Consider the following 14,867-nt stretch of genomic DNA (forward strand, 5'->3'; position numbering starts at 1 on the left):
ATTCTTTTTGAACTGGACTCCGGCACATAGTCCTGTGTTGTGTGGAGGACTTCCGAGGCAGAGGCAGGAGATTGGCTGGGTTGGGTAACAGGCACACTATCTGGGCAGCAACGTGCACACAGCGCGGTTGCGCATCTGGTGCTGGAGCGCTCCTGCTGTGCAGTTTCTGGTGAGATGGTGGCACTGGGCTGGTGCACCGGAGTGTGCTGGGCTTCTTCTCCCCGCGTGGGGGCACCAGAGCCCTCGGAAGTGTCAGGCACTGCGGTGCATCTACCGGATTCCCTTTTAAATGACTGCGGATATGCGGGCAGTCAGAGCCGCAAATGGTGAGAAGAGGCTCAGACAAGGCTTGAGAACGGCCCATAGCGGTCCTTTAATTGCACCCGCACAGCAGTTACGGTTTGTCATTCGACCCTCTGGGATCGCCTCACGTGTCCCCAGTGAGACTCCAGGGCGCTGCCAGAGCCTGGCCTCTCGGTAGCTGGAAGCACATCCTGCTGGGGGCAGCTCGGGCGCAGGGTACACGTTCGCGCACATGCGCGCGCACATGAACACGCGCAAGGTACGGCAGGGCAGGGGACCAGGGCTTGGGTGCCCCGCGTGGGGGTGGGTGTCATGGGTAGTGAAGCTGTGATCTTCGAATGGCGGCATCCTGCCATGTTAAAGAATAAGAGAAGATGACGCGGAGCCACCCACTCCACAGGCCAGGGTCGGTGCAGAGCATTTAGGGAACCCACTGCGCGGCAGGCGCGCTCCCTTCTTCACGCTGGGCTCTTCATATGGCGCAAATGGCTGGAGAAAGGCCCATCAGAGCTACACTTGTTTCTGCAGGCTGCGCTCTCTAGGCAGAAACCCCATCAGGGAGAGCTTTGGAACCACCCACCCCTAAATAGGTAGTCCGGAACCGGGCAACGGTCCTTGGTTGCCAACGCACCTCATTATATATTTATTTTCGTGTGGGGGGGCATGTAGCTTGCCTTCTCTATATTTTGGGAATAGCTTGCTTTCCTTTCTGATCAGGGTGGGAAAGGAGAAAGCAGCGGGGAGGGAGAGGGAAAGGGAGGATTCTACAATAAGAATCAGCGCATTTTTCCAGAGCCTAACCAAGCCCGGCTTCCATTTCAAAAAGGGGGAGCTAGACTCTACTGCGGTATGGAAGAGATGTAAGAATTAGGGATCCAAGAAGCATCCAGCGGTGCAACGCTGCATTTCAGAGGTACCTGGGTCTAAAGGGACACACGCGCACACACATGCACACCCGCACAACTACCCCACCAAGGTGTGCGCGCGCGAGTGTGAACTCCCACATGCTGCTGTCTGCGCCTAGCCGCTGGCACCAAGCCTCCTCCTCCCTGCTCGCCCCCAGATTCCCTCCCCTCCGCCTTGCTTTTGTCTGAAGGGTGCTATGCTGTGTGTGTGTGTGTGTGTGTGTGTGTGTGTGTGTGTGTGTGTGTGTGTGTGTGTTTGGATTTCATACTAATTTTCTGGAGTTTCTGCCCCTGCTCTGCGTCAGCCCTCACGTCACTTCGCCAGCAGTAGCAGAGGCGGCGGCGGCGGCGGCGGCGGCGGCAGCGGGTTAGAGCCCAGTTGCTGCTGCTGCTGCTGCTGCTGCTGCTGCTGCTGTTGCTGCTGCGCTCTGCTCCCTGCGCTTGGGGTGGGAGGCCCGGTGAGCCTCACGGACAGTTCTCGGTGGCCTCGGCCAGCACGGTCCCCCTGCCGCAGTTGCTCCCCAGGTGGGACGTGCCGCGCCACCTGCCCGCCCCCCACCCCCACCCTGCGCCCAGCGGCCGGGGAGGATTCTGCAGCATCATTGGGGCTCCGTCGCCGCTGCAGCCTCCGAGTCCTCTTTAGAGGGTCCTTGGCTTGGCTGGGCCATGGGATCTGCTCTCAAAGACCCTTTCCTGACCTCTCCTGCCTCAGCCTCAGGCTTGGAGGAAGGGCGGGCACACTGGGGGGCCACTGGGGGGCAAGTTGATTCCGGGGCGGGAGCTGGGCACTCGGACATCCATTCTACAGGCTTGGGTCTGGTGGGGGTGAGGAGAGAGTGGAGGGACTATGTCCCAATTGGTGGTGTGTAGGCACTATGCTTAGTCTCATCCATGTCTGTTTGTCCTCAGCCCTGAGGTGCGCACCGATATCCGTGCCGGTTTAGCGGTTCTACGACCCAAAGAGTCCAGGGAGATCCACCGAGTGGTGCCTGGCGTGTAGGACCATGCAACCGCCCTGTGGCTCGGAGCTGCGGCCCGCGATGTCCCAGCCACTGTGAACCGTTTGGCCCGCGCCAACCTGCTCAGCCCAGACAGGCTCAGCCTCTGGTACGCTCCACTCTACGGGAGGCCACTGGCACAGAACAGCAAGAGGGAGCAGGGAAGGCCTCCCCCCTCCAGCGGGGGACGCCGGGCTCAGCGTAGGGACACGTACTCCGACTGACTGGCACTGGCGGCTAGGGATGTCGCCCTGGCCGAGGTGGCATGGACCCGCCATGGCGCGGCTCTGGGGCTTATGTTGGCTGGTTATGGGCTTCTGGAGGCCCTCTCTCGCCTGCCCCACGTCCTGCAAATGCAGTGCCTCTAGGATTTGGTGTACAGAGCCTTCTCCTGGCATCGTGGCATTTCCAAGGTTGGAACCTAACAGTGTCGATCCGGAGAACATCACCGAAATGTGAGTTCCTTGTACTTTTTCTTCCTGTCCTCCACTTCAAGGCTTAGGCAGGTATATGCCCTGGATGGGATGCCTTCCTGAGCATTGTGAGAAGTGAGAGCAGAGGGGTAGCACCTGTCACTTACCTGTCTGTTTTACTGGCTTCAGGCCGCCAGCTGGTGAAGAGTGACACTAAGATTTCATATGTAGAGAAATATAATCATAAGTGCACCTATGTTCTGTTCCTGGGAGGCAACTCCACGTGCATTTTCATTTCAAAGTTCTGAAGGATGTGTTTCAGGCTGTCCATATATGATAATTATAGTAGAACATTTTTGTTTGGTAAAAGACTCTCTCTCTCTCTCTCTCTCTCTCTCTCTCTCTCTCTCTCTCTCTCTGTGTGTGTGTGTGTGTGTGTGTGTGTGTGTGTGTGTGTGTGTGTGTGTTGTGTGAGAAGTTCCAGTGATATTTACCAGAAAGGAGGTTAAAATCACTGACTTTCAGAAATTGGTTGAAGGAAGTAAGGGTCTTCCCCTTAATGTCTTTTCCTGAGGTTTGGAGGTGACCAGTTCCCCTTTTCATCGAGTCTATCGGATTTTGCTTGGGAGATTGCTTCCAGAACAGAATTGCTCTGTAAGAGGAGAAGTTCTGAGTGTCGAAAAGCACTCACTCAAACAGAAAATGTGATCATGGGAACCTAAAAGCCTGGGATGATTTAATTTGGGCTTGACTTCTCAGAGATACGATTTTGAGACCATTTGGATTATAAATCTTAATTGCCCGTTGACTAATTCTCTAGGACTGGACTGGATGGCAAAGCAGTGTGCACCCTAATGGATACTAGCCTCAGCCTTGGACCTTCCTGTCCCTAGAAAGGTTCCAGCTTGTTCCAGCTTGATGGAGAAGCAGAGAAATGTATTTTTCTTTCTGTTGGATGTCTTGTGACAAATTCACTACCAAGCAGGAACTCAATAGTCCTTTCTCCAGATTCCTAGGTCACCTGTGTTGGAGGCCCTGTTGTTTCCTTTCCCAGAGATTTTGCCATTTTATGTCTCATGAACACAAGGTTTTATTCATCTGTGTAGAGGATTGTAAAGCTAAGTTTCCGGGGTGATCGTCACAGTGTGTGAAACCGAGAAAGGCAGCCTTGAAAGTGGGGCTTGGGCTGCGGCCTTCCGGTTGGCGTGTGCGCATGCACCCTCCCCCAATGTACAAGTGTTTTCTGCCAATGCATCCTCCAGTGCCAAAGGCATTGATAACCTGTTTGGTTTTTTAGTGTAAGTAAGAGTACTTTCTAATCTTGCTGTTCTGCTGGTGGTGGCTGTGCTATATAGGACTTGGGTAGAAGGAAACGATAGCAGGGCAGAGTGGAGTGTGCAGGCCTGGCACAGCTGAGCCGTTCTTCCGTGAACAGCTGAGTCCAGGGTGCCCGTTCCCAGTATTTTACAAGCAGCCCAGCAGCCCCTTGGGAGTGCAGGGTGGGTATGGCCCTGGCAAGGCCTGTCCAGAGCTGGGCTTGTCTGAAGAGTCTATGGCCTTTCTCAGAACCCTTGCCTTTTCGAAGGCCAGTGTCAGTCAGATGGCAGGGCCTTGTGGAACTCAGAGCCTTCCTGGGGTTGGAGACCAAGAAAGTGCATTAACACGATGGATACTGCAGCTTTTCTTTCTTTCTTTTTTTTTTTTAATTCAGTGAGAGACACTGAATGAATAAAGAAATGAGACATAGTGCTGATTCTCACTTCAGTTGTTATACTCTAACATTTGAAGACCAGCTTGGAAAGAAAGGGAAGTGTCCCTAAATCGACCGAGCACTGGTGCTGACTTTGCTGAGCTTTCTGCCTGATGCACACATGAAACCAAGTTTGGACGGAACAGTCTGTGTTTGCTTTCTTTCGGGTGATGTTACTTCTTTTCTATGTGAAGGCAGCTTCCCATTTAAACAAATATTTCCTAAAGTCCCAGTCACTCATTCTATTGTGGTGCCCTGGTTCCTAATCTAGTTTTATAGTTCTTGCTCTGATTTGAAAAATCCATTGATATTGAGGGAGCTGAGAACTGTGTGTGGCTGAGTACTTAGGATGCAGGAGTTGGTTGGTGATATCCATCAGGTCTGGAAGAAGGTACTTTTGTATACTTGGACCCTCCATGGTGCTTGAACCTATCTATTGGCCACTGAGCGTCTTTATCTGTAAAATGTATTGCAATGATTCTTTGGAAAGCACCAATTATTTTGAACTCAAAATAATATCAATAGTTGAGTTGGTTTCACTCTCAGCCTAATATGACCCATCTGTGCTCCTTTTTCTACATGATAACATTTGTTTGAACAACTTGGCCAGAGGATACAAGCTAAAGTTGGAACTAAATGAAATGTTTTAAAAACTTTGTTATTTGGTCCAGTGCTATCCCTGTTTGTAGTCTGGGCTAGCAATTTAATTTATCAGTATACCCCTGAAGTTATGTGTTTCTGGCCTTTGGAGTGATGCTTGTAATCCTCCTGCAGAATATGCTAAAGCAACAGCCTGCTGTATACATTGAAAGATACAGTGTCTTTCAGTATCTGCATTTTCAACTATGGTGTGTGTCCCTTAGGGCTCATAGGGAGAAGTATTAGAATATTTTAAAAATAAATGCATAGATTAGTTAACAGGTAGGACACCGTGTTTGCACAGAGTTGAAGTCAACTTGACACTATGATGTCAGAGTCATTGTTTGAATGTATTTTATTAGAAATCTTGGTGTCACAGCATGTCTTACATTCTTTATCGGCTGATCTGATCTTTCTAGATCTGTATTTCTCTGTGAGGATCACAAATGCATACTCAACATTGCTAAGTGGCAGCTACTGATGTTTGTAAATGGTTAATGCCATAGTAGAGCTAAATTAACTTTTAAAACAGTACTAACTAATGTCACATGTAAGTGCAATGTCATTGGAGTTATGGCCATTTAGGTTCCCATTGTGTCAAATGCCAAGGTGCACTGTGAAGAGGAATGTTAAATCTCACCGACTGTCAGGTAAAAGGCATGTTAAGTTTGCCATTTTAATTTAGGGTTAAAACAGATTTACCATGATAAGCATTTTTCAATGTATAGGTCTGCAGCATTCTGTAGCCTACATTATGGAGGCTGTGCATTTTAAAATTGCATATGTTTATGAAGGCCAATAGGGATCTTTTTCTGAACTTCTTGGGTGGTATTCTCTGAATTGAGGGCAATGAGCGGAACCAAGTCTAATATTTATTTCTCTTAGCACAGCATAAATAGAATCCACACCTTCTATTGCCAGAGCGTCTATGTGCATTTTACCATTGCCTGGTTAAGTACAGTAATGCTGTGCCATTAAAGCATTGATTTTGGCCCTGGCACATTTATAAGCTTTGCTGTTGCAATTAATTGTGTTTAAAACATTCTGGCATTCACAAAGATTCAGCCAAAGGCATCAGTGTGATACTCACTCCATAGCTCCTCCATCGGTGGCTCTAGAACTTGAGCTGCTGTTTTTCTGCACTTAAGAGCTATAACTTTCATCTGGGGTGCACTTGTACAAGTCACACTGGGCTTATTAACAGTTACAGTGCTCTTCATTTTCTAATACAGTCTGCAAGCTGGAGGTACAACCTTGCTGTCCACACAGTGGAGGTGTGCACATACCTCAGCTCAGGATAACCGTTTGCAGTCCCTTTACTTTCAAACCTTCAGCCTCATTCTGTTGTGCTGGGGAAAACAAGGCCCCGTGACCCTTCTGACCCCACTCTCTCCCACCTCCCATCGTTGAATATACAGGAAAATGTGTTTGATTTTCTTCTTCTCTGAAAAGTGATACTTCCTTATGGGAATTCAGAGTGCTCAGAGTTAAGAGAAGAGTTGGGTTATCCATTGTTGCAAGCAAGCGGTGGGAGGTTGGAGCAATGTGGTTATAGCTCCCTTGTGCTGCATGTAGGTTTGTTTAAGGTCGTTCTCTGCTTCCATCTCATGAACCTTTTGCTGTATCTCTTTCACTATTCCCTGGTAAAGTTGTTGGCAAAGGCGAAGAGTTGGCTGAGCAGCTGATGGTCAAGGCCTCTTTCTCCTTAGGGACAGTCCATATGATCTTTGACTACATCTAGGTTATTGAAGGATAAAACCTAGAGTTTTTGTTTAGCTGGGGAAGAAAAATTGAATTTCTCCTTGTCTCATTAATATTTTTTTGCATTAAGTAGCAAGTCATTTTTCCTGATTTGAACTTATTGCTTATTAAGGAGAGAAACATGATCAAGCCATCACTGGGGACCATACCTTGCCATCATCTTTAGGTTATGTTTGCTCTTCTTCATCTCTAGAATGTTTCTTGTAGGTTCAAAAGTCATGGAGTAGAATATGGCATTGTATCTGCCAGCTCTTTGAGCAATGTTAGTATCTAATGCCTCTTGATTACTCTAAGTCAGTAAGGCGATACAGGAGAGAGATTACTTATAGATGGCAAAATTTTTGTTTGGTGTGTATGTGGTGGTGGGGAGGGAGAGAGAGGAGAGAGAGAGAGAGAGAGAGAGAGAGAGAGAGAGAGAGAGAGAGAGCACAAAAGAGCCTAGAATCATAGATTACTAATAGTTGCTCCGTCATTTTTCATGATCTACTTTGTCAAGCTATTTTAAAATACAAATCTCACCTTTCTGCCCCAAATGGCAGCGCTCTGGGCTCTGTGTACTGAAGCAGCCTGATAATTTTAGCCCCACATTTGATTGCTGGTCGATCTCCATTAAAAAGGCAACGATCCCACACCATCAGGATTCCCCCACCACTTACTTCACTCTCTGGAGTGTCCAAGAGATTGGGAAATCATAAATATTGATCTGGAGATGAGTGCATGAATATTCCCAAAGTTATCACATCTCTCCAAAGACAGATAGCATGCAGATACTGAGTCCTTTCTTCAGGTGTTTCAAAACCAGTCCCTCATGGAGACAGGGAGCTGTGACTTTTGAGATCCCACCCCAGACACCACTAACTGGTTCCTTAGTCTCGAGGACTCTGGCCTCCATGTAAGCGGAGAGCTGTGGTTTTAATGCTCAGACAAGTTTCTCCTGGCTTTGCAGCCTCAGCTAGGGGCAGGGGCTACAGTCCTGGTACCAGCAGTGGAATAAGAGAGGGTACCTGGTGCTCAGAGTCAGCGGAGCATCTCTGAAAGCCTTTGTGTCAGAGTGTGATACAGGTGTGTTTTGCTCTGAACTTCCCAAAACTGTGTCTTTTAAAATGTGAGCTGCTAACTAGGCTGTTGGCATGGCAGTGCTGGCCTAATGAGATGAGGTGACAGGGTCTGGCTTCAGAAAGGCTGCTTCAGATCAAGACCATAGAAAGAGAAGGGGCCCTAGAGCCTCCCATTCTCCTCATAGCAAAATCCCCAAGGTCTTGCAGGAGTGAGAAGTTCTGACTCCTCCAACCAAGTGAGTATTGTGGTCTCTCTGTTGGGGACTTCTCTGCTTTTTGTATTCAGACAGAAGTCTAACTCCAGGCAATTGTTAGAGCATTTTTAGCAAGGGGAAGACAAGCTTGGGATGGCTAGCTCTGTGCAAACACATTCTATGTGAGACAATGTAATTAAAGAGGCCCAGGCCATTACAGATTCCAAAGCAATGACTCTACCTTCACATGGAAAGACATGCCTTTTTGTGTTGACCTTACATTGAAAAAAATATATGTGCATATACAGTCCTCTTCATTACACAGCTCTTACACAAAATTGGGCTACAAAGAAAAGTCCTCATGACTTGGCACAGATGAGGAATGCCAAATGGACCAGTGTGGTTGGCTGATACTTGAGAGTGAGCACAGAACACAGGACAGAAAGAAGTCTTTGTCACAGTTGGGACCCACAGCCCTTTATATAGTCTGCTAGCTCCCATGAAAGACCCATGGCCAGAGAGTACTTACTATCCTTTCCTGGCTTCTCTTTTGCCCCTCTCAATGCTTTAAGACACCAGACTCAACTCAGCAGCTGAGCTAGCAAGCTAACCTAGGGGTCCACTTAGCTGCTGTCCTGTGTATTGTCACAGTTCAGGATGTTCCAGTGAGGAAACACCTCTAAGACAGAGCTCAGGTTTCCTGTGGAGTGTTGCCCAAGATGGATCTGATGGGCTCTTTGGGTGTCTGCTTATGTAGGTTAGAAACTTCACACTGAAGTAGGTGGGGACTTGATGGCCTCTGAGGGACTGGAAGGCTCACTGTCTGCCCAGCGCTCCAACAGAGGAGTACATAGGGTGGAACTCCAGCGACTCACTGAGGTCTGTCTCCTCACTTGCAGTTGCCTGGATTCGCTTTTCAGAACTCAGGCAAAAGAGCTCTGGAGATCTGAATAAATGTTCAGACTAAGCACCACGGTGTGTGTGTGGGGTGCACTGATGTTTCATCCCATTCTTTCCTTCCCACCCTATCCCCACTTTCATCCAGCTCCTTTGCAGTCTGTTATACTGTTAAGAGAGACATGATTTGAGTGACTTTAGTACTTTTTAATCTTCTTATAGGTAACAAAACTATTAATCACACTCTACTAGAGTTCCTTTTCTGTTTCAAATAAAGATCAATGAACTTTTAGAACCCCAGCCTTCCCTACATACTCATATTACCCCAGAATGATATTCGTGTAGAACCCTGTGACTATGCATATATAAATCTCTGCTAAAACTGCACTCTGTGTGATTCTTCAGGCTGAATTATGGTGACTTATAAAACTTCTGGCAATGGAAGCTTAGCTGCTTTAAGTTACTCTTTTAATTTCATTTTAATCATTGCACTGCTTGCTTGCCTGTGACCTGATGGGACATCTCAGAGCGAAGTTTGTAAATGTTAGTGCATCTCCTGAGTCTCTGATGAGCTTTCAACACAAATGGAAATTATTCTGAATCAAAGAAGGCTGGGATTTGAGTTTTCACATGACTTGTGAAATATGGTGCAATGTTAAAGGGTAAAATCAGGAAAAAGAATTTTTCAAAAGGACTAGAGAGCAAAATGGCGACTTGCAGTTAGGGTGACTTGACACCAAGGCTGGGGACCCGTGGGTAGCCTGTCTCCTGCCAGTTGTCTTCCGAACTTCACACACATGTACAAACACCGTACACACACACGCCTACACGTACACGTGTGTACACACATACAAATAAATAAATAAATGAATGACTATTTCCAAAGATCAGAAAGCCTAAGCCTTGTCACAGGGGTTATTTCTACTTTACAGACCCCAGAGTCCCTTGTGAGCTGAGAGAAATTTCATAGCCAAATGTGACTCTTGCTCACTGTACACAGGTCGTATTTCTTTGCTGAAGTTGCCTTACTCATTTGTTATGTGTGAGCAAGAGAGCTTGGCATGGTGACCTTTAGTTTCCCTGGCAGGGTATGATTAAAAAATAAAAATAAAACACAACTAAGCACTTTTCTCCAAAACAAACAAACTGGGCTGGGGAAGTGGCTTTGTGGTAGAAGGCATACCCAGCATGCTCAAGGCTCTAGGCTCAATCCTTGGCACCACAAACCAACCAAAGAACTACCTATCCACCCACCCAACAGCCCAAACCACCAACAAACTGCCTATCTAACCACACACCCCACACAATCTCACAACTACCTACCCACACAACCAACCACTCACCCATTCATCCAACCGCCCAACCCACCAATGACTACCTAACTAACCATCCACCTACCCACCCACACAACTAGCCAACTGAACAGGAAACCCCAAGCAAGCCAACATACCACAGTTACTGTTTAGTTGGATCCAGCTTCACTTCAAAGCTGTCCTATGACCTCTCTAGGGTGCTACAGAAGGTTTTGTGTCCCATGTTCTAAGGCTTGCATGTTTATGCCCACCTCTAGATTCATATGTTGACATTTAATCCCAAAAGCAATGGTGCCAGGAGATGGCAGACCCTTCATGAATAGGTTGAGTGCCCTTTAAAAAGAGACTTTCGAGAGTTCAGTTGCTCTTTCTACAACATGAAGAGATACATAGAAGGTGCCACCTGTGATAAATAGGCCCCGTTAGACACTGCATCTGCTGGGACCTTGATCTTGGTCTTGTCAGCCTTCAGAACTATGAACAATAAAGTTCTGCTGTCAAAAATTACTTATTTACACATTTTTTGTTTATAGCAGTTCAAACTGACAAGCACACCTGGGTGCTACAGCTCTTCCCATTTGTGACTTTTCAGCTCCTTATGTCTGTGGTACTTTTCATCTCCTCCTCATGCTCCTAGGACACAGACAGACAGACAGACAGACACACACACACACACAAAAGAGGGAGTGGTGATTTGGTGGCAAATGCTTAATGGATTGTGGAGCAATCTTGCTTTTTTGCTCTTTCTGAGTAGGTGACCTGTGATTTAGAAACACTGTTCTTTCATCTGGACTCAGGGTGAATAAGGTTAACACAGAAAATGGGTAAAGGAGCCTGGTGAAAGTGAAAGGGGCCCTCTACGGGAAAATGCTATTTGGACTTTGACAAACTTTGTATGAGGTCTGACCTCAAGGGTCTTTGTGCTGGCACCTCAGTCCCCATGTGTGTTATAGAGCGGTGGTGGAACCTTAGAGGCAGAACCTAGTGGGAGCTGAGTAGACCATGGGTCACACCCCAGGAGTGAACTGAGGTCTTTCTGGAGGTACTCTGTTTGGTCTTAGGGCATGAGTCAGCTATCATGTGACTGTATTTATTACAATGAAAATGGGTTGTTGTAAGAGGGTGGTCCCTGTATCTCCTCCTCCTTTGGCTCTGTATAGCTGTCATGAGACCTTAGCAGATACTGTGCAGCTGCTTTGCCATGTACTTGGCCTTGGAGAACTGCAAATTAAATCAGCTCAGCCTCCAGTATTTTTGTTACAGCAGCAAAAGCAATGTCCAAGATATGTTGAAACTACCAGAGTGAATGAGAGGGTCTGGCACCTTTGGGATGCTGGTTCATCTAAATCAACCCTGGGTCTGGGATGCTGTGACCACCTTAACAGCTTGAGTGTTGAACTTAGAAGTAGGGACTTAGATGGATACTAACCTTTAAGAGGCTCTAGCATCTGATCAGTCAGGCATACACTAGTGATTCCTTTTTGTGTTCTGTTATTATTTATTTTTTTTAAATCGAGCCTGCTGTGATACTATGGGTGACTGGGTAGCAGAATTCTGACACACAGGATTTCTCTAAGTCACCCGCCTCAAGTCAGCTCTCTGCTGCACTGGACAGTATTCTGTGGATTCCCACTAAGATCATTGAGGTTCCTCACAACCCTTCCTGGTAGGGATAACATTCTTAGCATGTACCATCTACCTGCATTTTAAATGCTTATACCAGCTAGCTCAAGTGCTGATTTTTAATCAGAACTCACTGCTGTATGCTTATTGACAATAACTTTGACACATGTCTGGTCTACTATGGCTGAGACTCTGGAGTGTCCCTAACTCATTCGTCCCTTAGGTTGGCCTTTCGTGACAATGGTGATGGAGTATGCCATGTCAACAGGGATCAAATCTTATCTTTCCGCTCATCAAACTCCTTCACTTCATTTGCCTAATGAGTCTCCACAGGTGTTATTGGGGACAGTATGGCACAACCTGACAGACTAGGAACACCTGACCTACCAAAGCTGGACCTCAAAACTGATCTGGGTCCCCTGTCACATGTGTCCTTCCACACCCATCTGAAACTGTAGCACTCTGCCCTGATTGTGGGGGTTCTGAGCAGCACTGGGATTTCTTGCCCTTTCCTTCTTGAAGCCCCTTTCCCCTGGGCCATGGCGTCACATGATGCTGTCTCCAGCCACTGCCCTTAGGCTTTTCTTGTAGAGTCATCTTCTGTTTCTCCACTCAAAGTTGACGTCCCTGAAGTTTTGACCAGAGATGCTTCTGTTCTTGGGCTCCTTCCATTCTCAAGACCTGCTGCCTTCTTCGTGCTAATGAAGTTCCATACATATTTTCATAAACTTTCAGGGATGATCTTTTGGTTTGTGTGCTCAACTGTTACTGATCACTCCTTCTGGATATGCAATAGTGTATGACACTCAGCACTTACAAATTAAATTCATAGTCACTGTCCTTGGCCCATCTGCTGTTCCCTTCCCTTAATGGATGATGCCACAGCCCACTTAGCCTCACAGGCCAGAAACCTGGATTTTTCTCTCTCTTTAAATTATTATAGTCATTCATATAAATTCAACTCAAACATTTCTTAAAGAAACATAGTCTCTTCTTTTTAGTTTCCTGTCCATCTTATTCCCTCTTCCCTTACCCATCCCCCTTTCTTTAAATATTTACTGGGCTTTTACTTTGTGTGGGACACTGTGCTTAGTACTTGAGATGTGATGAGAAAGGTTGACCTTGCCTGTTTTGGGGAGCTTACAATCTGGAGGGAAAACAAATATCAAATAAATACTTAATTAAAAACAATTTAACTTCTATCACCATCATCTTTCTCTTAAAATGCTGTGGTAGCCTCCTAGTTTGTATGCCTGCCTCCTTCCCCACTTTAGGCATGTGTAGCTCTATAGCCAGAATAGGTGTGGGGATGGTACTAGCCTTTTCAAAATGTTGTTTTTTGTCATGACACTGCTAATAATTTCTCTGAGGTTCTCATTCCCAAAGATGATGGTCTCCCTACTCCCCATTCTTCCATCCTTCTTGGTTGTCATTATGCCACAATATAAAGAGTCCACATAATTATTGCTTGGGATCGAACACAGAGATCAGCATAAAAATCTCTTTCTGTACAGCAGATCTCTAAAGAAGAACAAATTATGTCTGAAAACTAGCTTAAGGTTCTTGGAATCAGAGCCCAGGGCATTTAATTTTATAGTTAAGATGTTTGGCAGCATTAGGCTAAGCTTGGTGGAGGCTCCATCTCCATCAGGGCATGGATCCTCTCTCTCTTTCACTCACTGCTCAGGATTAGTTCTGATTGACACATTCATTTTTTCTATAGCCCAAGAGCCTTTTGAATTCCTTAGGACGATTTTATCTATCTATTCTCTCTGAAATGCATTAATTTTATTATATGTGATTTTTTTGGATTAACTTTAAGAAAGTAATATTGAACATCACAAACAATGAAAGCAGTATGAATGAGTATCTTCTGAAATGTTAGTCTCTCTTCTAACTGATGCTGCAATCTTAAGCCTCTCGGTCCCTTTCCAATGCAACTCCTCTATTGTCTCAGTCTGCTTCTCCTTCCAGAAATAGTCTGCTTGTGCTCATAGCACAGACGCAGACACAGATACTTCTGTTTATACCCACTGTACTGAATCTTGGTTGTTTTCACCTAATGTGTTTAAGCTATAATTCTATCTGAGCTACACACACCTCTTTGTTTTCTTCAAAGCTGTCTAAACAACCTGGTGGCCCCACTGGATATTCTCAAGAAATCCACCTGTCTTAGTCAGCGTTTCTACTGCTGTGGTAAACACCAATACAGAAGCATCTTCAGGAGGAAAGGGTTTATTTTAGCTTACACTTCCACATCGCAGTCCACTGCTGAGGAACCTGGAGGCAGGAACTGAAGCAGAGACCATGGAAGAGTGTTGCTTACTGGTCTGCACCTTATGGTTTCCTCAGCCCACTTTCTTATAGAACCCAGGACCGCCATCCCAGAAGTGGTACTTCTCATAGTGAGCTGAGCCCTCCCCCATAAATATCAATGAAGAAAATGCCCACAGGCCAATCTGGTGGGGGCATTTTCTTAGTTGAGGGTTCCCTTTTTTCAAGTGGTTCTAGCTTGCATCAAGTTGACACAAAACTAGCCAAGGCAACACCCCTTTATTTACCCCGTCCTAGGGCAGTCTCCTCTCTTGAAATGGCAATGATGGGGTGATGAACCCACTGGTCTGCAGGCCCTTAGCTCTGGGGAGTATCCTGGGCATCTTGAAGGTACTCACTCTGTGCATTTCCACCATGTTCTTTCACATGAGGTGAGGAAAGGTTCAATGGACACAGGGAAGTTCCTACCTGAAGACGACACACTCCCTTCTTGGCCTATGTCCAGGGCCTCAGGATCCCCTACTAAAAGATATAAAATCAATCATTGGGGCCCATGGAGGTCTTTTCTTTGGGCTTGATGTCATGAGGGTAGACCATGCCATGGGTGTGCACCTCCCTAGTCATGATGATGTAGAGGAAGACTTTTCCATAGAGGTGCAGTAGGGGTTCAGGTGTGAAGCTGGATCATTAGCACACTGTATGTTTCTTCTAAAATAGTGCTGGGAAAGCTGGTTATCTG

At 46.5% G+C, this 14,867-nt stretch overlaps 1 protein-coding gene across 8 annotated transcripts in view; it reads left to right on the forward strand.

Moving 5' to 3' along the window:
- Window positions 1-310: 310 nt before the first annotated feature.
- The window catches only part of Ntrk2 (neurotrophic receptor tyrosine kinase 2), a 337,894-nt gene continuing 323,337 nt past the window's right edge, over window positions 311-14,867 (forward strand). For 2 of the 8 annotated variants that reach the window (XM_036187686.1, XM_036187687.1), the window contains exons 1-2: window positions 1,603-1,733; window positions 2,118-2,661. In XM_036187686.1, the coding sequence (XP_036043579.1) occupies window positions 2,450-2,661 (212 nt within the window). In that variant the 5' untranslated portion in view covers window positions 1,603-1,733; window positions 2,118-2,449. Of the gene's footprint in view, window positions 563-1,056; window positions 1,217-1,597; window positions 1,734-2,117; window positions 2,662-14,867 lie in introns of those variants that run through there. The other 6 variants (XM_036187682.1, XM_036187683.1, XM_036187681.1 and 3 more) reach the window with 6 other exon arrangements.

Source organism: Onychomys torridus, chromosome 5 (assembly GCF_903995425.1).
Source record: "Onychomys torridus chromosome 5, mOncTor1.1, whole genome shotgun sequence".
Classification (NCBI taxonomy): Eukaryota; Metazoa; Chordata; class Mammalia; order Rodentia; family Cricetidae; genus Onychomys; species Onychomys torridus.